Source organism: Lampris incognitus, chromosome 7 (assembly GCF_029633865.1).
Source record: "Lampris incognitus isolate fLamInc1 chromosome 7, fLamInc1.hap2, whole genome shotgun sequence".
In the NCBI taxonomy this organism is placed as follows: Eukaryota; Metazoa; Chordata; class Actinopteri; order Lampriformes; family Lampridae; genus Lampris; species Lampris incognitus.
Window position 1 is genome coordinate 52,902,846 of NC_079217.1, and position 26,552 is coordinate 52,929,397.

The following is a 26,552-nucleotide window of genomic DNA, read 5'->3' on the forward strand; positions in this document are numbered from 1 at the left end:
GAAAACACAAAATTGTTTGGGTGATCCCAAACTTTTGAACGGTAGTGTACATGCTCACTTGATGCACAACAATCTGTTTGAACGATTCCAGTCTTGGTGAGACAGCCTTGGTGAAAATCACTAATGATCTATTGATGGCAGCTGACTCTGGGCTCTTAACCATACTTGTCCTTCTTGACCTGAGTGCAGCCTTTGATACCATCTCACATAACATCCTCCTAGAGAGATTAGCTTCCATTGGAATAACTGGCACCCCCCTTGACTGGTTTAGATCATATCTCTGGCCGTACTCAGTTTGTTAACTTAAAAATTTGAGATCACAGTCCTTTCCTGTTATTACCAGTGTTCCCCAGGGCTCTGTATTGGGGCCCCGCCTATTTATTATTTACCTATTACCTCTTGGCCACATTTTCAGGAAATTTGGCATTCAATTTCACTGCTACGTGGATGGCACCCAGCTTTATCTATCCACCAAGCCTACCTCCACTCTTCAACCCACTTCCCTTTCTGACTCCTTACTAGAAATTAAATCCTGGTTTTCATACCACTTCTTCAAACTTAATAGTGATAAAAACCGAGGTCCTCTTAGTAGATACTAAATCTACTTTGGCTAAACCTAATAGTTTTTCCCTATCTATTGACAATTCTATAGTTCCTCCATCGCCTCAGGTTAAGAGTTTGGGTGTTATCTTGGACAGCACACATACTTCTACCTACTACTACTTCTAGTACTACTTTTGGCTGCTCCCATTAGGGTTCGCCACAGCGGATCATCCTTTTCCATTTCTTCCTGTCTTCTGCATCTTCCTCTGTCACACCAGCCACCTGCATGTCCTCTTTCACCACATCCATAAACCTCCTCTTTGGCTTTCCTCTTTTCCTCTTCCCTGGCAGCTCCATATTCAGCATCGTCCACCTATACAATATTAATCATCTTCACCCATCGCTTACACCTAACAGCACCACCATACTCATTCACACCCTGGTTACATCCCTTGTTGACTACTGCAATTCTGTCCTCTTTGGTCTTCCCCTCAAGTGTCTTCATAAACTTAAATTGGTCCAGAATTCAGCTGCCCATATCATTACCAGAACTCCTTCCATAGAGCATATCACTGCTGTTCTTCAGCAACTCCATTGGCTCCCTGTTAAATACTGTATTACCTTCAATATACTGCTTCTCACCTTTAAGGCCCTTAATAACCTAGCTCCTTCATATCTTTCTGAACTCCTTCATATCCACACGCCCTCCCGCACTCTCAGATCCTCTCCTGCTCTCCAACTCACTACTCCTTTGGCCTGCTTGACTACCATGGGGTCTAGAGCCTTCAGTCATTCTGCCCCCGCCTATGGAACTCTCCCACAAGACATTCACAACATCAACTCTCTTTCAACCTTCAAATCCCATCTCAAAATGTACCTTTTCAAACTGGCATATTCAGTCTGATCCACGCTTCATTGAGTTTTGTGCAGATGATGATTTTATACTTATCTGTTGTGTTAACTTTTTATTGTCTACTCTGGTTTGTTTGGATTTTATGCTGTCTTATACAGGGCTGCTTGTTTTTTTTAACTGTGTTCTGTATTATTATCATTATTATATCCATCAATATTTAATATATCCTATGATAAGGCAATTTAATTTGACATGGGACGTCCTAAACATAAGATCAACAGGCCAAGGAGGCATCATATATACCTTTTCCATTGCTGTCGTTCTGAGGCCAGACCCAAAAGAATGTTTGTAATGCACTTCCTGTGACATTATCAGAGGGCCCCCACTACTAACCCAGTGACTCAGTTTTAATGCATCACATCTCACTTTCCCATGCTGGGACTCAGAGACGGTCACTTTTGGAGATGAACCTTTTTCAGAGAAGCACAGAAATGTTTTTCTCTGGAGAAAGACTTTGAATTTTGATCCAAAAACAGAACCAAGTGAAATGGGTTCAAGAACAAGGGTTAAAAGAGAGAAAGAGAGACGGAGCATAACGGACAAGACTGAAAGAAAGTAAGGATGTTGAGAGTGGGGGAAAAGGGATACACACGTGTGTGAAGTGGCTGAAAAAAGACGTGTGAAAAGGGGCTGGTGCAAGAGGAATGAAAAACTAAAGGAAGAGGAGGGATGACATATTTCAAATATTAGCTGGCAGTGGAAATGTGTGTTTTCTGTTGGTCTGGTGATGAACTCTTTTTAGATACTTCCTGTTTTGTACAGGAAGTATAGTGGTTTGCTTTGATAAACACGATTATGGGTAGACGATTTGCTACTAAATTAGTCCAGTAATACACATCCACAGCCGTGTTTATATTCTAGGTGACTCAAATGTCACATAGGAAAAAAAGGAAAATGTGCCAACTCACCATCTCGAGGAGATGCCGTTCTGATTTAAGGCCAAGTACACCATGAAACGGAGCCCACGCGGGATCACTGCGATCTTTCACAAATGGGCTCTTTGTTGACCTGACAAGTTTGAATTCACTAAATCAAAGTGTGGCTTCACCAAGTAACATCATACTTTTTGAAAATATTTTCCTAATGTAAAAGATGAAAATTAAAAATAAAAATTAGTACTTTTTTCTCTTTTTTTTTTTACATGCAATCTGTGATAGCATAGCAGTGAGGGAGTGTACATGTCCAAGAGTCTTTTAATCATTTTTGGCATTTTTATTAGATAGTGACAGTGGAGGCAGACAGGAAATGTGGGGGAGAGGAAAGAGGGGTATGGCATCCAACAAAGGTCACACCGGCTAGCATTGTGACCATGCGTCCTGGCGCTGTAACCATTGGAGGCACTCCTCCATGTGTCCCACTGTGTCTGTGTCTGCTTTAGAGCCCCCTGGTGGTGAGGAGTTTGAATGACCTGAACGACAAACAAAACAACCCCCAGTATTAGAACTCACACAGGCTCTTTCTCTCACAAATGCAAAAGGAGCCTTTTTAAGCACACACTTTCTGTGCGATTGTCCGTTTCTGTGTATATGTATATTTGTTTGGGATTTTTATCCGTCTCTGTCTCCGCTACAGGTAAAATTAGATGTCTACCTAGCTGAGCTGACTAAGATAGGAAAGAGTCAGAAGCACACCCTGTCAGTTGATGTCGAGGGAGGAAGGCTGGTGGTGATGAAGAAAGTGAAAGACAGCCAAGAGGACTGGACTAACTTCACACATGACAAGAGTGAGAAACACACACATTTTTCTGCATTATCAGCCTGGACCACCATCCTACATCAGGAGAGATAGAAATGTACACAGACATGCACAAATAGAAACAGTATTTCAGCATTTCTTGGATCACATTATGTGTCAAAACTCAAAATGAGTCAAGGGCCTTTTTTTTTTTCTTTAATGACAAAAGTGCAAGGAAATTTGAATGAGTTTAGATTGGATGTTCATCATTAGCTCTTGTCGCAAATATGCTGGTGATAGGAATTCAAAAAGGACATTTGTTGACATGCTAATTTCAACCTTTCTGCCTGACCTAGTAACTCTCTCTCTCCCCTGTTTCTTTCTCTTCCTCACTCCACCCTCCCTCTAAAACCCACCACCCCTTCTGTCTTTCCTCTTCTCTGTCGCTCGGTTAGTCCGTCAGCTGATCAAGTCTCAGCGGGTTCAGAATAAATTGGGCATTGTGTTTGAGAAGGAGAAGGACAAGAGCCAGAGGAAAGACTTCATCTTTGCCAGCGCCAAGGTTGTGCATGCTCCAACACATGCACTCAAACCCACACATGGACACACACACATGCATGGACATACACATAAATACATTTACACACAAATCAACACACACACAACAAGTTGTTTGCTCAGCAAATTATCCGATGGATGCATACGTAAAAGAAATCACATGGGCATACGTAGTTGCACACATACACACAAAGACACATGTACACACTCTTGCTGCAGAGATGGTCCACCCTTTTGGGCATCTAGGCCAATATTACTCTAAAACATACATCTAGATTGAAATTAAAAGGAAATACTCTCACCCATTTTATTAGCCTATTCATTTCCAAACAAAGGACACGGGCAGTGGACAGATTGGGGGGGGGGGGGTCACAGGCTGTGTGGGCAATTGACTCCTATACCCATATGTGATTTTTTTTTTCCCCCATCATGGATCATATATTTATTTCTGCTAAGCCTTTTTTCCTCTGTGTTCCTCAAGCATCTGTCTCCTGCTCTGCTTCCCTATTTCTATTTTTATTTTACCCACAGAGAAACCCAGGTGAAATAAGGAAAAGACAAAAGTTTTAATGCCATTCTCTTAAAAACAGAATATACTGACTAATAGTGTCATAATTTAATTAATTAACAACAGCAATGAAAGATCAATATGATTTTTTTAAAGGTCAAAGCATTATTGCAAACCATTTCAATCCAAGTGTAAGTGAAATGGTGTACACATTTTGGCAGACTTAGACTAGTTTCAGTAGTTACGTAACAAAACCACATGCAGCAGTCACAAACATCTCTGAAGTGCCACTAACTAAAGAAGTGGCATCCAGTAGGCAGTTTGGTTGACTGGCGTGTGTGTGTGTGTGTGTGTGTGTGTGTGTGTGTGTGTGTGTGTGTGTGTGTGTGATGTTTCAGAAGCGCGAGGCGTTTTGCCAGCTGCTGCAACTGATGAAGAACAAACATTCCAATCAAGATGAGCCAGACATGATCTCAGTCTTCATAGGCACCTGGAACATGGGTAGGACATGCACACCAAAACACACACACACACACACATACGCTGCTATAGTCCCGGACTAAAAGTCGCGGTTTTTTTTTACTCGTCTGGCTGGTCCTGTGACTTATATTCCAAAGCGAATTATACAATGTAATTTTGTTGGACGAATACACTGCATTTCAACTAAGGCCACTAGATATCACTGATTAATCTTGTGACTCAATTGAAAACACTGTACCGCCATATAAATGCGACTTATACACTGAAGCAACTTTTTTTTCCCTCGTAACAAAGTGCTTTTTGTTGCTGAGTGGGACTTGTACTCTGCTGTGACTTGTACTCTGGCAAATACAATATACGTATTTCTGTATATCATATCCATTCGGATGCTCTTTTTTTTTCCCCCCTCTTGGTACTGATATTTTCACAACAGATTGTCATGACCCAATTCTGCATATCCTCTTAAGAAATCGGCTTCAATCAAGGTGTAATTTTCAACATGTGCACATTATTTATATAACTATGGACAATACTCGTGTCTGTTGCTCTACAGCACAACCCACTGTGTTTGGGTTGACGCATTCATTTTAAAACAAACCAACACATTCCCAAAAAAGACACACGAACGTAATGAAGATGATGCTTCCTTGTAAATGATGCCTTGGTAGGAATGATGTTTTTGTGTGTGGGAGAATATCGTTTTCTGGGTCTTTGTCTGCAGGGTCGGTGCCTGCGCCTAAGTCGGTTGGCTCGTGGGTGTTGTGTCGCGGCCTGGGTAAAACCCTGGACGAGATGACAGTCACCATCCCCCATGACCTGTACGTGTTTGGAACCCAGGAAAACTCGGTGTGTGACCGCGAGTGGGTTGAGTCTCTCCGTGCCACCCTGAAAGAACAGACAGAGCTGGATTATAAACCGGTGAGGGAGAGGAATGAGACCTGAAGTACTGAGATGCCTTTACTTGTAACCCAGGACTGGCTGGCTGCGTCATAGAGGGCTCCTGTTAATATTTTGAAAACGTGTGCATGTAGTAGGTTCCTTTAACTAACTTACCAGGCGTCCGGGTGGCGTAGTGGTCTATTCTGTTGCCTACCAACATAGGGATCGCCAGTTCGAATCCTCGTGTTACCTCCAGCTTGGTCGGGCGTCCCTACAGCCTACAGCCGTGTCTGTGGGTGTGAAGCCGGATGTGGGTGTGTGTCCTGGTCGCTGCAGTAGCACCTCCTCTGGTCGGTCGAGGCGCCTGTTCAGGGGGGAGGGGGAACTGGGGGGAATAGTGTGCTCCTCCCACGCGCTACGTCCCCCTGGTGAAACTCTTCACTGTCAGATCAAAAGAAGCGGCTGGTGACTCCACATGTATCGGAGGAGGCATGTGGTAGTCTGCAGCCCTCCCTGGGCGCAGCGACCGGGACGGCTCGGAAAAATAGGGTAATTGGCCAAGTACAATTGGGAGGAAAAAGGGGTAAATTTTTTTTTTTTTTTTTTTTAAAGCTAGTTTACCAAAAAAAAAAAACTTTGCATAGTGATAGATTTCTTGGATTTGGGATTGTATTTTATCTAAACTGAACCATTTTAAAAATGTTGTCATGCACTAAAACTATAAGGAACAGCATCTCTTACTCAGAATAAAGTGAAAGCATATGAATAAAGACTGTCTGATTGTTAATGCTTGCAGATAGCAGTGCAGACTCTGTGGAACATCAAGATTGCGGTGCTTGTGAAACCAGAACATGAAAACCGCATCAGCCATGTGGGAGTGTCAAGTGTCAAGACTGGCATCGCCAACACATTGGGTAAGATTACGCATCTTTAGCTATGTCTCACACTGTCCTTGTTCACCTAATTCATAATTTTCGCTTGTGTAATCTTGCCTACGTGTCTTCCGTTTGCTTGTTTATGAAGCGCTTTCTAAACGCTCTCAAAGTGCTAGATTTCGGTGTGGGTCAAGAACAGTATGCATAAGAGAAATGCACAAGTTTTTCTTCCATATGTGGGCAAGTGTATGAGGAGAAAAATTATAAAAGACCAAAGAAAATGTGTGTTTTTTGGCACTGTGACTTGATCTGCTCGGCGGTATTCTGTGTTGAATGGTTTCCAGCAAACTAATGCTTGCAGTGGTGTATTTCTTCTGAATGTGAGATTCTGGTTGTTTCTCTAGGCAACAAAGGCGCAGTGGGTGTGTCCTTCATGTTCAATGGGACGTCGTTTGGCTTTGTGAACTGCCACTTGACTTCGGGGAATGAGAAGATTGCCAGGTTAAAAAAAAACAACACACTCGCACCGAGACACATTTGAAATCCCCACAGGCTCAACAGCCACCTTTAACCTTACCGTCCTGGATTTTTTTTTTTTACTTTGTGCCACACAGTGAGAGAAAGTGATAGTGTTTCGTGGAAGAATGACTATGTGTCCTGGTCGCTGCACTAGTGTCTCCTCCCCACGCTATTCCCCCCAGTTCCCCCTGGGGAACTGGGGGGAATAACGTGATCCCCCCCACGCGCTACGTCCCCCTGGTGAAACTCCTCGCTGTCAGGTGAAAAGAAGCCGCCGGTGACTCCACATGTATGGGAGGAGGCATGTGGTAGTCTGCAGCCCTCCCTGGATCGGCATAGGGGGTGGAGCAGCGACCGGGACGGCTCTGGAAAGTGGGGTAATTAATTGGCTGGATGCAACTGGGGAGAAAAAAAAACAAACAAAAGAAACAGCTGTTTACGACATATGCAGCAATGAGGTTGTGTGTTTATAATTGTGTATGTCTATTTATAGTCTGAGGGCTGTAAACTGTCAGATTTGGCGGGGAATCTGACCCGGAGACAAACATTTGATATCGTATCTAATTTTGTCACTTATGTTCTCACTTATGTATGTGGTTCATACAGAGTCATCAAAATAAAATTGAGTTGCCTACCAACACGGGGGTTGGCGGTTCGAATCCTCGTGTTACCTCCGGCTTGGTCGGGTGTCTCTACAGACACAATTGGCCGTGTCTGCAGGTGGGAAGTCGGATGTGGGTGTTTGTCCTGGTCGCTGCACTAGCGCCTCCTCTGGTTGGTTGGGGGGACGCCCCCCCCCCCCCCCGGATCGCCAGAGAGAGGGTGGAGCAGCGACCGGGACGGCTCAAAAAGAGCAGGGTAATTGGCCAGATACCACTGGGGGGGGAAATTGAAAAATAAAATTGAGACTACTGATAAATAATCACTAAAAAACTCCTTATAGCATCTTTAAATCCTGACCACCCCTACCCCCTGCATGGACTGCACTTGAGTTTGCCCTCGTACAACAAAAATCTCTCTTATCTCACTCACTCATGCTCACACACACACACACACACACAGTGCTTCACCTGTTCCTTTTGCTCCTACAGGAGGAACCAGAACTACCTGGACATCTTGAGGCTGCTGTCTCTAGGAGACAAACAGCTAAGCTCCTTTGACATCTCACTGCGCTTCACACACCTGTTCTGGCTGGGAGACCTAAACTACAGGCTAGATATGGACATACAGGTGGGACCTGCTTCTAAACCAAACACATGGGGGCGTAGATCCATATGTTAATTACAGCCAATTTGAATGACATGTCATTTTGTTCTTGTTATTCACTATTGTGTTTGCAGGAGATTCTAAACTACATCAACAGGAAGGAGTTTGACCCCCTGCTGAAGGTAGACCAGCTCAACCTGGAGCGAGAGAAGAACAAGGTCTTTCTACGTTTTGGTCAGTATACCAGCATAGCCACTGCAGACCTGCCATTATTATGCTGGCTTCTTTCTCGCGTTGTCTCCAATTGGCATCTGTCCACCCGGTACTCGGAGATGCTTTTTGAATGGGTTCAGTTTGCTGGAAGCTCGCACAGATGACGTGGTCCCAAGGGGCGCTGATATGCTGCGGAGCCCACATGAGTTGTTACGGGCCTCACCCAATGAAACACTGTTTAACACTGGAACGGCCAAAGGTGGTCATACAACCGTTTTGGGTTTCCAAAGTTGAGTAACATTGTGAAAGAAAAAAAAAGATACAGACCTGCCGCTCCCTGAATGCTCCTAAAACTGCAGGTATTTGCATTAAAATGAGTTTTAGATCAATTGCACAAAAAAAACGTTGTGATAAGCTCTACCTAAAACGACCGCTCATGGTCGTTTTCATGGTGGTGTTTAGGTAGGAGTGAAATCCCGGTCGTTCTAGTGTTAAGGAAGGTGGCCGCTCGGTAGCTCTGACACACCTGCACTCTCACACAGCCCTGTAACGGCTAGGTTAGACTCAGAGCGGTGACACCTTAATGGTAGGCCAGTAAAATCCTGACGATGAGGCCCCATGAGTTCAGCTTTGTTAGTGGTTGCTCCAAAGTGTGGTGCGGGGACGGCAGCAGTGTGAACATTCAACACTCAAAAGGTTAAAGGGTGCTATGTGTCAGATGGGGTTTCAGCGGTCATACACGGCGAGAGGGGTTCTCATAAGCATGAGCGAAGCTAGTGTGCTCATTTAAATACATGCCGTGTCATCTGTCTGGAGGTGTTTTTTCAGATTTGCCTTTAGTATTTTTTTCCCCCCGTTGGGTAACACCGTACACTTGGTTTTTGGCTCCTTGAACTTGACTTGCCTTTTGTTATCCCTGGTATAACTTGTCTCTGTTAGTTACTGCTACTAAAATATTTATCCCAGCAGAGGGCGATATCAGAAAATGTCAGGCTCTTAAAAATGTTTATTCGTAGTGGCGTCCGGGTAGCGTGGCGGTCTGTTCCGTTGCCTACCAACACGGGGATCGCCGGTTCGAATTCCTGAGTTACCTCCGGCTTGGTTGGGCATGCCTACGGACACAATTGGCCGTGTCTGCAGGTGGGAGGCCGGATGTGTCCTGGTCGCTGCACTAGCGCCTCCTCTGGTCGATCGGGGCACCTGTTCGGGGGGGGGGAACTGGGGGGGAGTAGCATGATCCTCTCACACGCTACGTCCCCCTGGCGAAACTCCTCACTGTCAGGTGAAAAGAAGCGGCTGGCGACTCCACATGTTTGGGAGGAGGCGTGCGGTAGTCGGCAGCCCTCCCTGGCTCGGCAGAGGGGGTGGAGCAGTGACCGGGACAGCTCCAAAGAGTGGGTAATTGGCCGGATACAAATTAGGATACGGAGAAAAATAAAAATGTTTCTTCGTGTGTGTGTGTGTGTGTGTGTGTGTGTGTGTGTGTGTGTGTGTATGCAGCGGAAGAGGAGATCTCTTATCCCCCCACCTACCGTTACGAACGTGGTTCCAGGGACACATACGTCTGGCAGAAGCAGAAGGCCACAGGGGTATGTTTATGGACAGTCCAACACACACACACAAATACAGCCATACAGTCTGTATGTTTTTGTGGTGTAGCTTTCTGGGGGAGGGGGGTTATAATCAGAGAGCAAATGTCAGAAATGCCCACATCCTTCCATGTCATCTTTGTTTTTCGCCGCCCTCTCGGCTTTACACATCAAGGTTTGACGGTTGCCGGGTCTTCTATCTTTCGTGCCGTGTTCGATTTTGTCTTATCATCGCTCAGATTTTTTTTTTTTTTACCCTGAGGGGGACGAGGTATATTAATTCCATGTATTTCTTATGACTACGCCTGTGTTTCCAGAATCTCCCACCCATGATTTCCTCCCTTTGTGCATTGTCCTGATCAGATTGCTGTGTCTTCCCCTCCTCGTTTCACCTCTTTCAGATGAGGACCAACGTTCCTTCCTGGTGTGATAGGATTCTCTGGAAGTCCTACCCAGAAACACACATGGTCTGCAACTCCTACGGTGAGGCCCGTAGCAGCGGTGTAGTTTAACGTGATATTGATTTTGAGGCTGGCTTTGTGCTGCCAGCAACATTAGAGTCCAGCAAGCTGATTCGCTAATGAGGGCAACAACGGGGCTTGTTTTCTCTCCGTCTGTCAGGCTGTACAGATGACATTGTCACCAGTGACCATTCCCCTGTGTTCGCCACTTTTGAGGTGGGGGTGACCTCCCAGTTTGTCTCCAAGAAAGGTACAGGCTGAAAGAAAGGACTCAGAAATGACACCTTTTTTTTTTTAATGTCTTTCATTATGTTTGAACCATTTTGTTTGTCTCCCTCTCTTCGTTTCCCGCCTCCTGCGTTGTTCACTTTCTTTTTCTTTTCTTGCCCTCGTATCTCTTGGTCTTCCTCTCTTGCACGCACCGTTTCCTGTTTTTCTTTCGTTTCCCTCCCTCTGTTTCCAATCTGCCGAGCTGCACGCATCCCATTTACAAATGAACCCCCTGTTTATCTCCTCCCGCCGCACACCTCCCTCTCCTCGTTCTCTCTCCTTCTGCTATTCACTCTCTCATCCCCCCCCCCCCCTCTCTCTCTCTCTCGCCACTTCCGCTCACCCCCCTTGCCCTCCCTAAGGTCTTCCCAAGTCGTCAGAGCAGGCCTACATCGAGTTTGAGAGCATCGAGGCCATAGTGAAAACGGCGAGCAGAACCAAGTTCTTCATCGAGTTTTACTCCACCTGTCTGGAAGGTGAGGCGCGTGTGTACTTATTCAAAAACGCACACATTATGAGAGTAAGCTTACTTTTCATATATGGCAAAAGAACTTGAAGCATATGTACTTGCTGTGCATGCTCACCTGCAGGTTAACTCAGGCATTAACAGACACACACAGGCTTGGATATATTCGCAACAAAATAAGACAAAATATTGTTAGTCAACACTGTACCAGGTTCATGTGCTGGAATACTAAATCTGTTTGTGTCTATCTGTCTGTGTGTTTCTCTCTCCCTCGCTCCCTCCTCCAGGCAGTCAGTATACCAATGGGCTAACATCCAGCTTGTTGTTGCCCTGTCCTCTTCCCAGCCAAGAATAGAGCAGAAATACCTTCAAATAACCTCCCTTTTTTTCTCACACATTCCTTCCCTCGTCCCGCCTTCTCTTCTCCTTCCCCTCCCTCTCTTTGTCTCTTCCTCCGTAGAGTTCAAGAAGAGCTATGAGAATGACAGCCAGAGTAGCGACAACGTCAACTTCCTGCGTGTGGGTTGGTCCAATAAGCAGCTTACCACACTCAAGCCCCTCCTGTCTGAGATCGAGTACCTGCAGGACCAGCATCTCCTGCTGACAGTGAAGTCACTGGACGGATACGAGTCCTATGGTATGGATGTGTGTATGCCTGTGATTGGGGGATGGGTGTGTTATGTAGGTGTCTGTATCTCTTCAGGTGTGCGATACAGCAAGGCTGTTCTTTCACAAGTTCTCAATGGCCTTTGATACTTCCATGAAGTCAGAGCAAGATGGACAAATAAGGGCGTGGGGTGGTGAAAGAGACCACTGAATATTTTGCCCTGCCATTACTTTGATTTCTATTCAGACATGTGGTTGTATCTAAATGTCTTGTCTCACCCACCTCCACCCTCCTAAATAGGAGAGTGTGTGCTGGCTCTCAAGTCCATGATTGGCAGCACGGCTCAGCAGTTCCACACTTACCTGTCCCACCGTGGGGAGGAGACGGGAAACATCAGGGGGTCCATGAGGGTCAGAGTCCCTGCTGAGAGGATGGGAACCAGAGAGAGACTATATGGTAATGCACCGTCTCTTTCATATCGCACCGCACAGCAGAATGCAGTGACACTTGTACCACTGGGGCAGTTCATTTCAGGGCGCTTCAGTTCTGCACACTATGCGCGACAACAGACATGATATTAAAACAGAACGACAAAAATAGAAGATTTGTGTCTGTGTCTGTATTGTCTGATTAACTCATAAATGCATGCCATTGTTATCTACCTCCATCTTCATCTCTTTCTTGCTTACTTAGACTGAGCCAAAACCAATCAACAGAAACCATTCTTTCCAGAGAAAAAGCTCTCCAGGGTCTTGAAATAGGCTTTAGCCTGACAACACCTTTTTTTCATAGAGCTTTTACGCTGTAAATAAACTTTGAGCTTCAAGCACTGAGGCTGCGGGGGGTAAAATATTTTTAAGTCTTGATAGAAGTGGCCCTTTGGATTGTGCCGTTAGGGGTGCAACTCTCAACATTGGGACAGTGTTTTCTATGTCAGAATGCAAATTATAGAATGACAGTCGGCGGTGAGTTCAACTTTTTCTCCTTGGCGTAAAGGGAACTCAGTACAGCGCAGGCGAGTGCTTCAGTGAACTGACGTCTTACAATCCTTACAGTATCTTGCTTGTTTGGTTTTTTTCCTCCCTTTTTCTCCCCAATTGTTCTCGGTCAATTACCTCACTCTTCCGAGCTTGCTGCTCCACCCCCTCTGCCGATCGGGGGGGGCGGGGGGGTGCAGACTACCACAAGTTACCTCGGATACATGTGGAGTTGCCAGCCGCTTCTTTTCATCTGACAGTGAGGAGTTTCGCTGGGGGGTCGTAGCGCTTGGGAGAGTCATACTATTCCCCCCCAGTTCCCCCTCCCCCTCGAACAAGCACCCCCGACCGACCAGAGGAGGTGCTATTGCAGTGAGCAGGACACATACCCACATCCGGCTTCCCACCCTTTAGTCGACTGGTTGACGTAGTCGCCCGTAGTGCGGGAGACCCAGGTTCGCGTCCCGGCTGCGGCAGTTCCTGGGCTGACCCCCGAATCTACTACATTGGTGTCAGAAGAGGGATGGTGAGACCGAGAGGCCATCAGAAGTGCGTGTGCCCAGAGGCGTGAGGGAGATGGTATGCTGAAGCGCGGGGACGCGCTTCCCAAAGGAGGGGGATAGTGTAACGATCACGAACGAATGAGTAGACTCGCTAGCCTAGCCCTTGGCTAACAGGTCAGACCCTTTAGTCGACTGGTTAACGTTATCATCCGTGGTGCGGGAGATCCGGGTTCATGTCCCAACTGCGGCGGTTCCAGCTGCCCCCCTGAATTCGCTACACAGGGACGCCTGACCAAACCAGAGGTAACATGGGAATTCGAACCGCCGATCCTCGTATTGGTAGGCAACAGAATAGACCGCTACGCTATCCGGACGCCCTAGTAGCTTGCTTGTTTAATGTGATGTCCGCAGTCTATAGATGATGAAAAATCCATTACACCAGCTCATGGGGCACGTGCCACATAACAACTTTTGTAGTCAGGGTTCACCAACAAAGTATTCCAGAGCAAAACCTCCAGCAAATCAGGCCCACATACACAACAGCAGACATAATTTCTGCTCAAACACAGACCCACATAATGCTGTACCAAAGACACTATCAACATGCCAAAGAGTTAGGCAAATGTGTTCCTACCACACAGCATCTAGGCCTGTGCCTGACTAACATTAAAGGTACAGACTACCCAATAATCTAAATTCGTCAGCTGTTTTCTTACTGTGAAAATAATCTTCATTCATTCATCATCGGCCACTTCTTTGGGGTCAGGTCACAGTGGCAGCAAGCTAAGTAGGGCACTCCAGACGTCCCTCTCCCCAGCAATGCCCTCCAGCTCCTCCTGGGGGATCCCAAGGTGTTCCCAGGCCAGATTGGACATGTAGTCCCCCCAGCGAGTTCTGGGTCTACCCCGGGGTCTTTTCCCAGTTGGCCGTGCCCGGAAAACCTCCAAAGGAAGGCGCCCAGGAGGCATCCTAATCAATGTCCAAACCACCTCAACTGGCTCCTTTCGACATGGAGCAGCGGCTCTACTGCTCCGAGTTCCCTCCGAGCTCCTCACCCTATCTCTAAGGCTGAGCCTAGACACCCTACGGGAGGAGACTTATTTCAGCCGCTTGTATCCACGATCTCACCCTTTCCGTCACGACCCAAAGCTCATGACCATAGGTAAGGTTTGGAACGAAGATTGACTGGTAAATTGAGAGCTTTGCCTTCTGGCTCAGCTCCCTCTTCACCACAACGGTCCGGTACAACATCCACATTACTGCTGATGCTACACCAATCCACCTGTCAATCTCCCGCTCCATCCTGCCCTCACTCATGAACAAGACCCCGCGATACTTGAACTCCTTCACTTGAGGCAACAACTCATCGCCAACCCAGAAATAATCTAATAGAAAAAAATAAATCACCATTCCATATCATCTCATTCAACATCATCATCATCATTCTTTACTATCAGTAGCCAACACTTTATTAAAAGTCTTAGCATATTAGTTGAGAATGAGAACAGTAGGATATAATTGTTGTGCATCCCATCAGTTTCTGAAAGTACTATTTGCCTAAATATCTGGTATGATGGCATACATCTTTAAGTGCAGCCCCCTTTGTAACTCACCTCTTTGCTACTAGAGCCTGCCTGCTCACTGTCCTGATCTCCTCTTGCCTGCTGACTGTCAATTTGACCTCCCTCTGCTTCCTTAATACAACAGCACATACGTGTAAAACTCACCATCACCCATAGTATCCTGTTCCGTATTAAGCCTGCATGAAAATACAGGCTGCATTATCATCTCTAAGTCCTAATTCTTACAAGTTTCAGCTTACTAATTTCTTTGCACCGAAGAAGTGCCGGATATCTCCTCTCCTCTTGCTCATGTTGACTCTGTGAATGAAATCTAATCTGAGTTCAATAAAGTAGTCATACATTTGAACTAATACACTTACTCAGCCTTCAGCACACACAGGTTTTAATAATATTCAAATACCCATCCAGGTAAAACGTCTACATTCCTGAGTGAAAACAAAGGGGGTGTCTATTATAAAAGCTAATATCAAAAAGGCGAAAGACTAACCAAACCACCACAGCCACGCAAGACTATTAAAACGAAATAATAAACTGTATATTGATGTCAAAACATCTCTACAGCTAATCCTCCATTGCCTCATTGCTCATGACTGAGAACCAGTGTTAGCTAACATAAGATAATATGTGACTTCTGTATTGGTAATGACATGCCAAGCCATGGGCTCAGCTAGCTAGCTATTTAGCCAACATTGGAAATGAAAGGGCGCACTATTAGCTAGCTAAGATTAGTTAGCTAAACTGCAATTTAATGCAAAAGCTCCAGCATCCCCGCGACCCTGAGAGCAGGATAAGCGGCTTGGATAATTAATGAATGGATGGAGTTAGAAACTAGCTAACATTAGCATTCATCTATTGACACTTGGCACAATCTAATTCAGAAACTCAGAAGGTAAGAAAGTAAAGTTAATTAAAATAGCTAGATAGCTAGTTATTTACCGTAACCTTCAGTCTCCATTGGCTTGCGCGATGCACGCGAGACTTTAATGAGGTCACGTGCCACCACAATGGGGCAGACGAGCGGTTCAAATAACGTCAAGGTTAAGAAATGGTGTGGTCCATTTAAGGGGTGGCTGATATAACACGGGAAATAGATTGTAATATTTACGATTACAGGTGAGAAGAATGTATAAATGTTTCGACACCCCCCCCCCCGACCTGTTGTTTTTACCTCTTTTGGAGGGTCCCAACAGTGTAAACTTCCTCCTACTCCTTTTTGAACATGTAACATTGAATTTGTTTATTGAGTTTGTTGTATAGGTTTATTGTTCATTTCATTTTATTATTGTTTCATTGTTGTTGTTTTTTCTTTATTACATGTTCAAAATAAAAAAAATAATCAAATCCTAGTCCTAATTTGGGGGGGTCAAACCACATCCCAGTCCACCCAGTAATTCGAACCGTGTTCTATGTGTTTTTACTTTTCGTGAACTGACCTGTTGTTGTGTCTTGCTGTGTTTCAGAGTGGATCAGTGTGGACAAAGATGAAACTGGAGGACCTAAAGGGAAATCCACCCTGCTTGCCAGAACTGGACACGAATATGTCAAGTCAGTAAACTGTCATCCAATATTAGGCGTGATGTAGTTTTTGTACTATTTATTTGTAAGGCTTGAATAAGAATGCACAGAAAAATGGATTGATAGTAGTATTAGGGAAGAAGTAGGTATCTTTCTAGTTTCAAAATGATCCGAAGCCTTTTTCCAGTTTTTATGATTGTGTATCACGGTGTTTTACTCCGTGTGCTTGGTGCGGCACCATCAGGTGGGTTGTGAGAATTTGAATTTGAAGCAGTGGAAAATGTGGATCTGTGTGCTCACAACTTGGTGGATTGTAATGTAGCGCCGCTTTGTCCTTTGCAGTCCCATTTACTGTTATCTGCTGTTTCTGCCTCTGCTCACCCTTTACTGTCTAATGAAGCAGAAATGTCTGCATTACAGTCCTCAAAAACTAACAAAAAAAATTTGGGAAAAAAATGGTAATGAAATCAGTAGACCTCTTAATCGTTGTCATTTTGGGGTTCTCAGACTACATCTGGATCCATTCAGTTTTTTTGCCTATGGCAAAAATTGATGGGGTTTTTGGATCCTTCTTACCAGTCATTTTGATTTTAGAATATATTGAATATGAATAGAAAAGAAATATGACAGTTATTATATATTTAAACATGTAAGTGAAATTTTAAGGATTATTTTGCCAACAATCATGCTGCAGATGTTTTGTCACCCGGCTATGAGAGGGATCACTAGTTTTGCCATGCATGTCCAGCTAGTAGACATCAGGGGCAATGCAGTTTATGCTAATCCAGCATTTCTCAAAGTGTGTGTTTCTGGAGGAGGAGCATATGCATGAGGTTGCAAGCAAGTTTAGTGATGAAAAATTTCTGATGAAACTGGCCTATCTCAGCGATATATTTGGAAAGCTGAATGAATTAAATCTTCAGCTTCAAGGCAGAGACAAGCACCTTCCTCACCTGGCAGACAAGATCAGTCCATTCCCTCGAAAGCTTGAGATGTGGGGCAGGCGGCTTGATCAAGGAAATAAATACTGATTTCTTTGAGAATCTGAGTGAATTTGTTGAAATCAGTGATTCTGGCGCCCCCACAGTGATTTCATGTCTTAAGGAGCACATCTCTTCCGTGAGAGGATTCTTTCAAAAATACTTCCCAAACAACAGCGCTCAGTATGACTGGGTGACAGATCTATTCAATGCAGCAGCACCTGCTGATGTAAGCTCTGCTGAAGAGGACCAGTTCATCGAGATGACATCTGACTCCACACTGTGGCTGAGCTTTACAGCTCAGACACTGAGTGAATTCTGGCTTGGTGTGGAGAGGGAGTATCCACTCATAGGACAGAGGGCTGTGGGCATTCTACTTCCCTTCACCACATCCTATCTCTGTGAGATGGGCTTTTCTGCTGTTGCCTCACTTAAAACAAAGTACAGATCTAAGTTCAGCATTGAGCATGACTTGGGAGTGGCAGGATCAAGCCTGCAACCCCATTTTGAAAAGATGTGCAGTGCAAAACAGGCTCATTGCAGCCACTAACAGTGATAAGACTTGAGCTCTCACAAATTGACTTGCTCATCGTTTTTCTCAAATGTCTGCATTTGTTCTTCTTTTTTTGTTGTTGCTCAGATTGTATTTTATTGTTATTGTTCCAGCAAAGTGATTTTTTAAAATCCTTTCGTTTTTCTCTGTTTTTGAAAAAGCATGATGGAGCAATCTAGTGACAAATGTCACAACTGATGGAGCAATCTAGTGACTAACATCACCAAAAGAGGTTTGATGAAGTTGAAGTAGAACTTGCGTTTGTTATTTTCACAACAGAAATTACTGGAAGAAAGTGAAAGGAATGTTCATAATCTTGATGTTATTTAAATAAAGTTAAACTTGGCCCCTTTTTGTCACCATTTTGTTGGGGCGGGGGGCATTAAAATGTTTCTTCTTCCAAAGGGGGGCATGACAGAAAAAGTTTGAGAACCACTGTGCTAAGTTAACACTTGCTAGTGTTTTCTTAATACAGCTTCAAGCCCAATCAATATCTACCTCAACCAATGCAGAGATACACGAGAGAAATCCTCGAAAGCAAAAAAGGTCAAAATTATAGTTGGACATGGTCCAAGGCAATTATTTTACCCCCCTATGCATTTTACATTGGACTGAAATAGGATTGGGGCCAGAATCCTTGATTGGGACATGAAATTTACATCCCCATTTAGATGTCTATAGGGTAAAAAAAAAACAAAACAAAAAAAACACCATCACAGTCACCCTTTCCGCTCTCTGGTGTTCACAGTGTTGCTGTAGCTTGTTGATCTTTCACCTGCACTGAAACAAATTCCACCAACCTGGCAGCATGACTGAAGAACAGGAACCCAGTATGGAAGTTTGACCCACATTTAGTGTAAATATGCAATCAGGGCAAATGGACAGTTATATTTCGCCCAGCTAGACTTGGAAAATCTGGTGATTCCCCTCCGGGAGGAGCTGGAGGAAGTTGTCCTTGAGGGGTGCATCCGGACTGCTCTTGGCTGTGTTGCCATCGCGGCCCTGACCTAGATAAACAGTTTTGAAATGGATGGATGCAGTCAGAATAGTAACAGGGTGAAAGCTGAATTGGCAACACATGTTTTGGTGCTTTATTGACCATTGTAGACACTAGATATTTTCACCACCTCCTTCTAAGGATGTCAGAGTACAACGTCAGCTACATAACAGGGGCCCCTGTAGCTGTTAGAGATTCGATCAGTTGCTCAAGGACACCTCAGCAGGGCCGAAACAGTCGTCACGTTGAAGACCATTTCTAACCACCATGCCACTCTGCTGCCCCCAGTGGTAAATGGGCTGCATTTTGCATGGCAGTGTGGAATGGCAGTGTGGCAAACAGTTAGATCCTTTTAAGTGTTAACATGTTTATGGTCATTATTTAGTTGAACTTATTAACCCCTAAATTGCTGTATTGTATGCTCTCCATGCAGACCATCTCTGGCTCGCAAGCAGCTAGGAGAACTAGGAAAGGTCAGTGAAGAGGGAGAGAGAAGCGGCAAAGAGGACGCTACTACAAGGTACAAACCCACTCTTTTTATCATCTCACGTGCCCACACACATGTTTAGAAATGTACCTGTACATGCACACTTAAAAATAAACACATGATTACCTCATATGCTCTCATGCAGTTAGGCCTTAATGAGTACACAAACAAACTCAAGTCGCATACAACGACGAAACTCTCATTTACGGACACGCACTTACAAATTTGACAATGTAAGATGTGACCAGCATCCCGAATAACTGAATAGAATTAAGTCATAATGAATAACCTAAATCAAAACAATCTTAGGACCAGTCATTGTGTGTTCTCAGCAAGAAGCATAGACACAGCCCAGTCTACACATGTGCTCTTGCCATCAAACTTACATTCTGTATTAACTGTCCACTCCATTCTCTCCTGCGTGTGCTGTTAAGGTCTAAACAGGACTCTTTGGAGAGTGATCCTGCTGTCTGCAAGAACAGCTACAATAACCCTGCCTACTACATCCTCGAAGGCGTTCCCAACCAGTCAGCAGCTGCCATGTCACCAGAGCTCCTCCCATCTCCTTCATCTGCCAATCCCCAGGCAGCTAAAGCCCCTCCTTCTTCATCCGCAACACGAGCCAAACCCTCCTCTGGAGCCCTGGGGCCCTCCCACCCACGCAGGCCCACAGTAGGCCACCCTGTCCGCACCATTAGTGAGGAAGGGTCCTCAGAGGATGACGGGGGTGGCTGTGGGGCTGGGGTACAGGCAGGAAGTGGGGCAGGGGTGGGAAGCACACTGAATAGGCCCCCTCCTGACTTCCCCCCTCCCCCTCTACCTAAAGGAGCCCTGGAGATGGTTGCAGAAGCCCCCTTCCCCAAACCACGCCCACTTTACCCTGACCTGGCCGAAGTCAGGATCCCAGCTTCGAAACCTAACGCTCCATCTGCTGCAGTCGAGGGCTTAAGGCGGGGAGGAGGTGGAGCGGGGGCACTGGATGACCAGTCGTGTTCGGTGCTGCAGATGGCGAAGACGCTGAGTGAAAGTGAGTTTCCCGGACAGCCTCCACGTGCCCCCTCTGCGCCGCCCCCTGTCAGGGTTCAAGGGTTAGGGTTGGGCTTGGACGCCTGCCGCACCTTCCCCCCTAGAAACCCCATCACCGAGAGCATCGCAGAGGACCTGCCTGAGGAGGTGGGAAGTTAATTTATACATTACTGCATAAAATGTTTATGTTATGGAAAGTTAGCATTGTTATGTATTGGCATTAAGCATTATAATCCACACATGCACTAATGTAGCGCAAAATAAATCGGTAAACATGAAAACAAATGTGACAAGTAAAAATGTACCACGACAAGAGTTTTTAATAACCCTGTCCACTACAGTGATCAATTAATTATGGTCCTGTCCATGACGGAATCATAATTAATTATAATGCAACCCCTGACTACACTTGTTCTGCAGTTCACTTTGTTTTAGATTTTACCCTTCTTCTTTGCTATTCCATAACCTATCATACACAAGACAGCCAACCCTAAGATAACATCCTGAGCAAAACTGGATGTTCCGTTGCCTAAATGCAAACGGTGGTCTTTGCCGGGGTTGGTTAGTGTCCTATTGTCAGTAGGGGTGCGGACAGCAAAAATCTCTCGCTAAATACATATTTTAAGGAGCCACAAGTTGTAGACACTCGGGACCAATACCCACCCTGCAGCCACACATTTGTCAGTCTGCGTAGAGAACCCTGTGGCATTGGCAGGCACAGATGCAGGCGTTGTTTTGTTGACTTTTTCTGTGTCCCCGGCACAGGCGCTGTGGGGCAGCAGCAGCTCCTCTCTGTCTGTAGGGGAGTCCTCAGTTGGGGAGTGGCTGCAGAGACTGGGGCTGGAGAGGTATGAGGAGGGCCTCTTGCACAACGGCTGGGACGACCTGGAGTTCCTGAGGTATGAAACACACTCACCAAACACACAGTTGGCAGGCACGTTAAAGATTGATGGGGCATCATCAGTCCCTGCAGTGGTAATTGTCAAGTTCTGGACAGTGTGTAACTGGTCTTGCCTTGAGACCACCACAAGCAAGGTGTTCTGCTTGAGAGATGTAGGTTAAGATCTGAGCTGGACTTGTTCAGTCTGCGTAAAAGCATGCTTTCCTTGTTCCACCTGTGTTCTTAGAAATACTCCTGGGTAGGAGGCAAACTTACAGGTCAGCGCTGTTAGTTGTATGGTCAGACTATACTATGAATTATGAAAGATCAAAATAACATTTCGATTGGTACACATCTACCCAAAAAAGAAAAGCGGGAATGTGCTTCTGAGTCATAATTTTGCTTTCCCACCTATGTGGTTTGTTTTTTTTGTAGAGGTTAAAAACTGACAATTCTCCCATGTTTGATTGAAACATTTGCTGGCGTCCTCTCCTCTGTTGCCTGTGTCTCATTCGTCCCCTGCATCTTTGCAGTGACATCACTGAGGAGGACCTGGAGGAGGCAGGAGTACTAGACCCGGCCCACAAGCGCATCCTGCTAGAGAGTCTGAGGCAACAGCAGCAGCAACAAAAGTAAACCGTACCAAATTGGTCCACAACTGGTCCAAACTGGTCTGGTGTCAACCAGGCCAAATCCCAGCTGAACTGGACTAAACTGGACTGAACTGAGCTGGGCTGTGTGCCAATCTATACCAGACTGTGCCTTCTGAAAGAAATTGCACTCCATTTTTATTTAAAAAAAATACTTGTTGAACCAATAAGTTTTTTTTTCGTCACTTGTACTGTATGTATGTTATTATGTGGCTGTCGTAGAGGCGGTCTTATTTAATGATAATCATTTCACTCCATCAGATTGGCATCACAACCTAACCTGTGCTTTCAATGCAGAGGGAACGGTCGTGAACCAACATTGGTGGTGCGACCCACAATTTGAAAGGAGATGATGAAATTCATGAAATCTCTGCAAGAGATGGCAAGACGCTGCACAATTAAGAGGGGGATCCATGCCTGTGTAATCAGGTTCAGTCTGGCAGAACTCCTTTGGTTTGGTTGGCCCTGAGAAAGCCTTACCTTCCTCTGCAGACCACCGGTATTTTAGACGGAACTGGTGAAAGTAGAGACCTGAAAGTTAAAAGCAAAACTAACGTGGGGACATTAAAGCCAGAGCCTTAAAATCTCACACTCGGCACGTGTTTACCCAAATCCCATCAGGCCCCCTTCTGTGAACTGGATTCAGCAAGTATAGAGAAAAGGGGATAATTAGGCTCATCCGGCTTCTCGGGACTCTCAAGTTGTTATTTTCCCCAACTAAAAGTCAAGGAAGGTCAGGAAATTGTATGAGGAAGAGCTGATAGCCTCACAGTCAGCACTTGGGGGGGGGGGGGGTTGTGTTCCCCCCCTAAAGCTCAGGTGGAGGAACCCTCCTGCTTCTGTGCCAGTGGTGGATAGGGAGTGTTGAAAGCATTAGAGATGCGGCTGAAGAGACCGAGCCCTGATGGATGTCAGGCCCCTGTCAAGGTGCACAACGTATCTGTCACTACCATTCAGATCCCGGCAAGTATTGCCTGTCTTTATGTTGGTAGTATTAATCCGGTGCCTCTGCCTTTATTTATAGTCTAATGTTTTCCAAAGACAAAGGGAATAAGGATCGAACTACCCAAACCAGCACCGCAAGAGCCAAAAGCAAACATTTTGAAATGAGCTTTCCCACAGGTATTTTGTTTACCATCCTCCTCCAACATTACTAGCCCCATGCATATTTTTTTTTCCATCATTTCATAACAGATTATCACACGGAAGTATCTGGCGAACGTAACATCTGTGGATAGCCACTGTAAAGTGTTGTGTTTGAAGACTTAACACAGTGTGTCTGGCTCGGTCCTGTTCATATATTACAGATGTCCATCAGGGCAATTAGTTTCACTTTTTCATAGACAAAATAACTTCTTACTATTAATTTTTCATGTATAAGCAGGCACGAAAAGTTCAAAATTGTGTATATTGGGTCAACAACTGACATTAGTTTGATCTTTTTACTTAGTAACTCAAGACACGTTTCTTCTGCAACTTATAAAGAGAGAAGTACAGGCAGTTGTTTCACATAATTAATTCTACTGAGGCGCCACGATACAAAGACAGCATCTTTGTATCGTGCAAAAACTTAAGATGCCAACAAATTAGATTTTCTCTAATTAGGGAATACTTTTTTTCTTGTCCATGTGCCCATGTTGTTGTTTTTTTATAGCTCACATGTTGATCACAATTTTTTTTTTTTACAAGATTAGATTTTGCCCTAACTTCAGGACGAGGAAAAAATAATGCATCTCAGTGGTGGAAGTCTGGATGAGTTGAAGCTGCAGTTCTCCGATGTGGCCGGCAGTGGGCACTGCCGCGTCATAAACCTCCCTAGTTCACCGCGGACCCGCAGGGAAAAGGGTTAACGCGGAAACGTATTCTCACCTAAATCTCAACCGTCGTGATTTGTGTATATGTGTTGTATATTGCACCGCTTAAAATCTGTTTAAAAGAGTTAAAACTTGTTTGGTTTGTTTTGGGTTTGTCGTTTTGTTCAAAATGGCCTTTGGAAGCCCCCCGGTTAAGATCCTGCCTTTTCTCTCCCGGTCTGGGAATGACACCACAAGCCAAAAAAAGGGTGTCTTGTTTTAGTGTTGTTGTTAAGAGTTAGAACCGTGTTGGTCTTTTACAGGTTTTAACTGCTTTTAGACTTGTCTCCTTCCCACCGACATCTATAATTTACCACCTTAGCTGCGTTCACAATTAGACTTCTCATTAAGGTTTTTCTGCAAAAAAAAAAAGCCTCCACAAATTGGGACATATGATGTTCATTCATATTTACTAAATTATTGTGACGCAGCCTCATTTGTGCAGAATCTTGTTAAAGTTTTTTTTTCTTTTCTAGGTTTTTATCAATGGTTTGGACACAACACACACATTCAGTTCCGACAGTTTCGTCTTTTCCTAATTTTGTTTTGCCCCACACAAGCTGTTGTATGTAGTAGCTTGTACGCCGCATCCCTCAGCCTGCCTGCGAGCGTTTGCGCGTGCGCGCGCGCACCTAACAGAGTTTATGCGGTATTACATTGTGTGCTGTGTCTTGTGTTAATGGTCAAACTTAATTTCAGTGCCATGAGAAAATGTCGACTGTCATGCCAGATTTTAAGTCTTTTATATATATATACATATATATATAATGGCCGTTTATCGTTTGCTTTACCGTGTGTGTGTGTTTGTGGTCTGTGTCTGCGAGGCTGTTTATCTCGCCATCATACCCTTTTTATCTCCTGCATCTGTTGTGTTAAATTAATGTAAGCTGTTGACTCCTTGTTATCTTTTTCTTAATAAAACTAACTTTCCACAATTCTACAATTGCTTCTCTTTTTTTTTTTTACAATCTTAACAGCAAACTGTCATTTGCTGTTAAAACAGGAAGATATGGACTGAGGTGGTCGTGTTGGGCTGTTCCTTGTATGATTGACTCGAGGCCTGTTTCATTAAATGACGTGCAAGCAAGAAACTGTCCAGAAAGGTGTCGACAGCAACCGTGCAAAAGGTCCAGACACGCACATGGCAGCTGTTGCTACATGGCAGTGGACATTTTCCCACAGACGAAGCATACGCGTGGTCTGCAATTGCCTTTAACGTAATTTAAATGGGAATGACATGTGGACGAGTCCACATTGCATCCATTCAAATTCAAATTCCACATACACTGCAAACGTAATCTAAATTTGCTGTAGAAATAGGTTTGCCAATAGAGGAACAGGAAACAACGCTCCGTTTTTAAAATCATGTCGTGCACCCTGAAACGTCACATCTTAGGTCTCGTACTACAGCCGAAAGCTTTGAATACTTGGGCTTCAATTCAGATTTATTGCTCAGAGCCATTATTTTTTAAATGTGGCCAATATCAGATTCCAGTGTGAACAGGTCACGGTCCTGAACTGACCACAAGAACACATACACCTAAACTAACACACATATATCCAAACTAAACAAAATAATCCCTGTCCAAGGGAGCGAACGCCAGCCAGGATGACCGTCGGAACCGCCGGTCTGCATAGGTTAGCAGTTAGCTTAGCGCGCCCCGCTTCCGCGTCCTGTCAGACCGCCCTCGGCCTTTCCTCCTCGGGCGCAGCTCCAGACAGGGGCCGTGGTCCCCGGGCCCACCGGACGAAGCGGACCAAGCTCTCCCAGCCGACCCGGCGCCAGCTCTCCCAGCCAGACCTCCTCGACACACCTCCCCGCACGCCTCACGACGACATGAAAAACACCAGTCAGCGCCAGGGGAGGCCGCCGCCAGACCGCCCTCGGAACTGCCGGTCTCCATGGGCTGGCTAGCAGTTAGCTTAGCCTGCCCCGCTGTCCCAGCCATCAAACGAAACAAAACGTAGACCCTGACGCGGACAAAGACACTGTATGAACAGCACTAGGTGAGGCCGCCGCAAATGTGAATAGGCGCCGCCATCTTCCGATACCGGCACCGGGCGAGGCCGCTGCGAACGCGCATTCGCGCCGCCATCTTACCACATCGGAAGCGGAAGAGCAAGTCGCCGTTTATGACGTCATACGTGAATCGCTGTGCAGCGGAAGCGAGCGAACTCGTGAGCAGAATACGTGGGTGAGGAGAAAAGGGAGCCAAATTGTGGCTTTTTGCAGAGCAACGGCTGCTACTTCCGTACCGAGGTGTGCGGATGCGGAGTCGGAGCCAGGGGCGGTGGCGGGATCGTGATGTGAACGGCTTCACAAGAAACAGATTTCATCCAAAATGTCAGGACGTCAGTGCCTACTTTTAAAGACGCCCGCCGGCGCCTCTCCGCCAGACTCTCGTGGCGAGACGCTCAGTTGAGGGTCCCCGCTTGTCTCGCCGAGAGAGCGCGCGGCAGTTGGGTCGGATTGGCGGGCAACAGGGGTATGGCAATCTGAAAGGGCCAAATTACGTTTTTAGCGAACCTCACTATAGAAGCGCCTCAAAAACAGCGTTTTTGTCGGGGGTTTTAAAAAAAACCCGGCTTTTGATGTACCCGAAAAAAGCGGCGTTTTTGATAAATGAAACCGTAAAAAACCGTTTTTCTTTTAACAAAACGCGATTGGAAACTGATTTGAGTTGGTCCTTTCCGCCTTCCGTACCCAGGCGGGCTTACGTCATAACAGTGTGACCGTCATGAATTTCCAACCCAAGCAGACAAACGAGGACGCCGGACGCTCTCGTC

General features: G+C 45.5%; 1 protein-coding gene and 1 long non-coding RNA gene across 3 annotated transcripts in view; one reads left to right on the forward strand and one right to left on the reverse strand.

The window, feature by feature from the left end:
* Positions 1-24,699, forward strand: part of inppl1a (inositol polyphosphate phosphatase-like 1a) — a 53,992-nt gene extending 29,293 nt beyond the window's left edge. Inside the window, exons 9-27 of the mRNA XM_056283145.1 lie at positions 3,029-3,179; positions 3,586-3,692; positions 4,595-4,697; positions 5,398-5,594; positions 6,352-6,469; positions 6,835-6,931; positions 8,041-8,179; positions 8,290-8,389; positions 9,869-9,957; positions 10,359-10,440; positions 10,579-10,668; positions 11,051-11,164; positions 11,615-11,791; positions 12,062-12,217; positions 16,285-16,369; positions 19,303-19,389; positions 19,791-20,529; positions 21,148-21,281; positions 21,796-24,699. Coding sequence (XP_056139120.1) covers positions 3,029-3,179; positions 3,586-3,692; positions 4,595-4,697; positions 5,398-5,594; positions 6,352-6,469; positions 6,835-6,931; positions 8,041-8,179; positions 8,290-8,389; positions 9,869-9,957; positions 10,359-10,440; positions 10,579-10,668; positions 11,051-11,164; positions 11,615-11,791; positions 12,062-12,217; positions 16,285-16,369; positions 19,303-19,389; positions 19,791-20,529; positions 21,148-21,281; positions 21,796-21,898 — 2,868 coding nt within the window. The 3' untranslated portion in view covers positions 21,899-24,699. The remainder of the gene's footprint in view (positions 1-3,028; positions 3,180-3,585; positions 3,693-4,594; positions 4,698-5,397; positions 5,595-6,351; positions 6,470-6,834; positions 6,932-8,040; positions 8,180-8,289; positions 8,390-9,868; positions 9,958-10,358; positions 10,441-10,578; positions 10,669-11,050; positions 11,165-11,614; positions 11,792-12,061; positions 12,218-16,284; positions 16,370-19,302; positions 19,390-19,790; positions 20,530-21,147; positions 21,282-21,795) is intronic.
* LOC130115472 (uncharacterized) lies at positions 2,815-19,778 on the reverse strand. 2 transcript variants are annotated; one of them, XR_008810499.1, is made up of 4 exons: positions 19,743-19,778; positions 19,578-19,616; positions 18,673-18,879; positions 2,815-2,864 (listed from the first exon to the last, which is right to left on the reverse strand). It is a non-coding gene; the product is annotated as an uncharacterized LOC130115472 (long non-coding RNA). The 2 variants fall into 2 exon arrangements; XR_008810498.1 differs by lacking the exon at positions 2,815-2,864 and having other exon boundaries at positions 16,397-18,879.
* Positions 24,700-26,552: the final 1,853 nt, after the last annotated feature.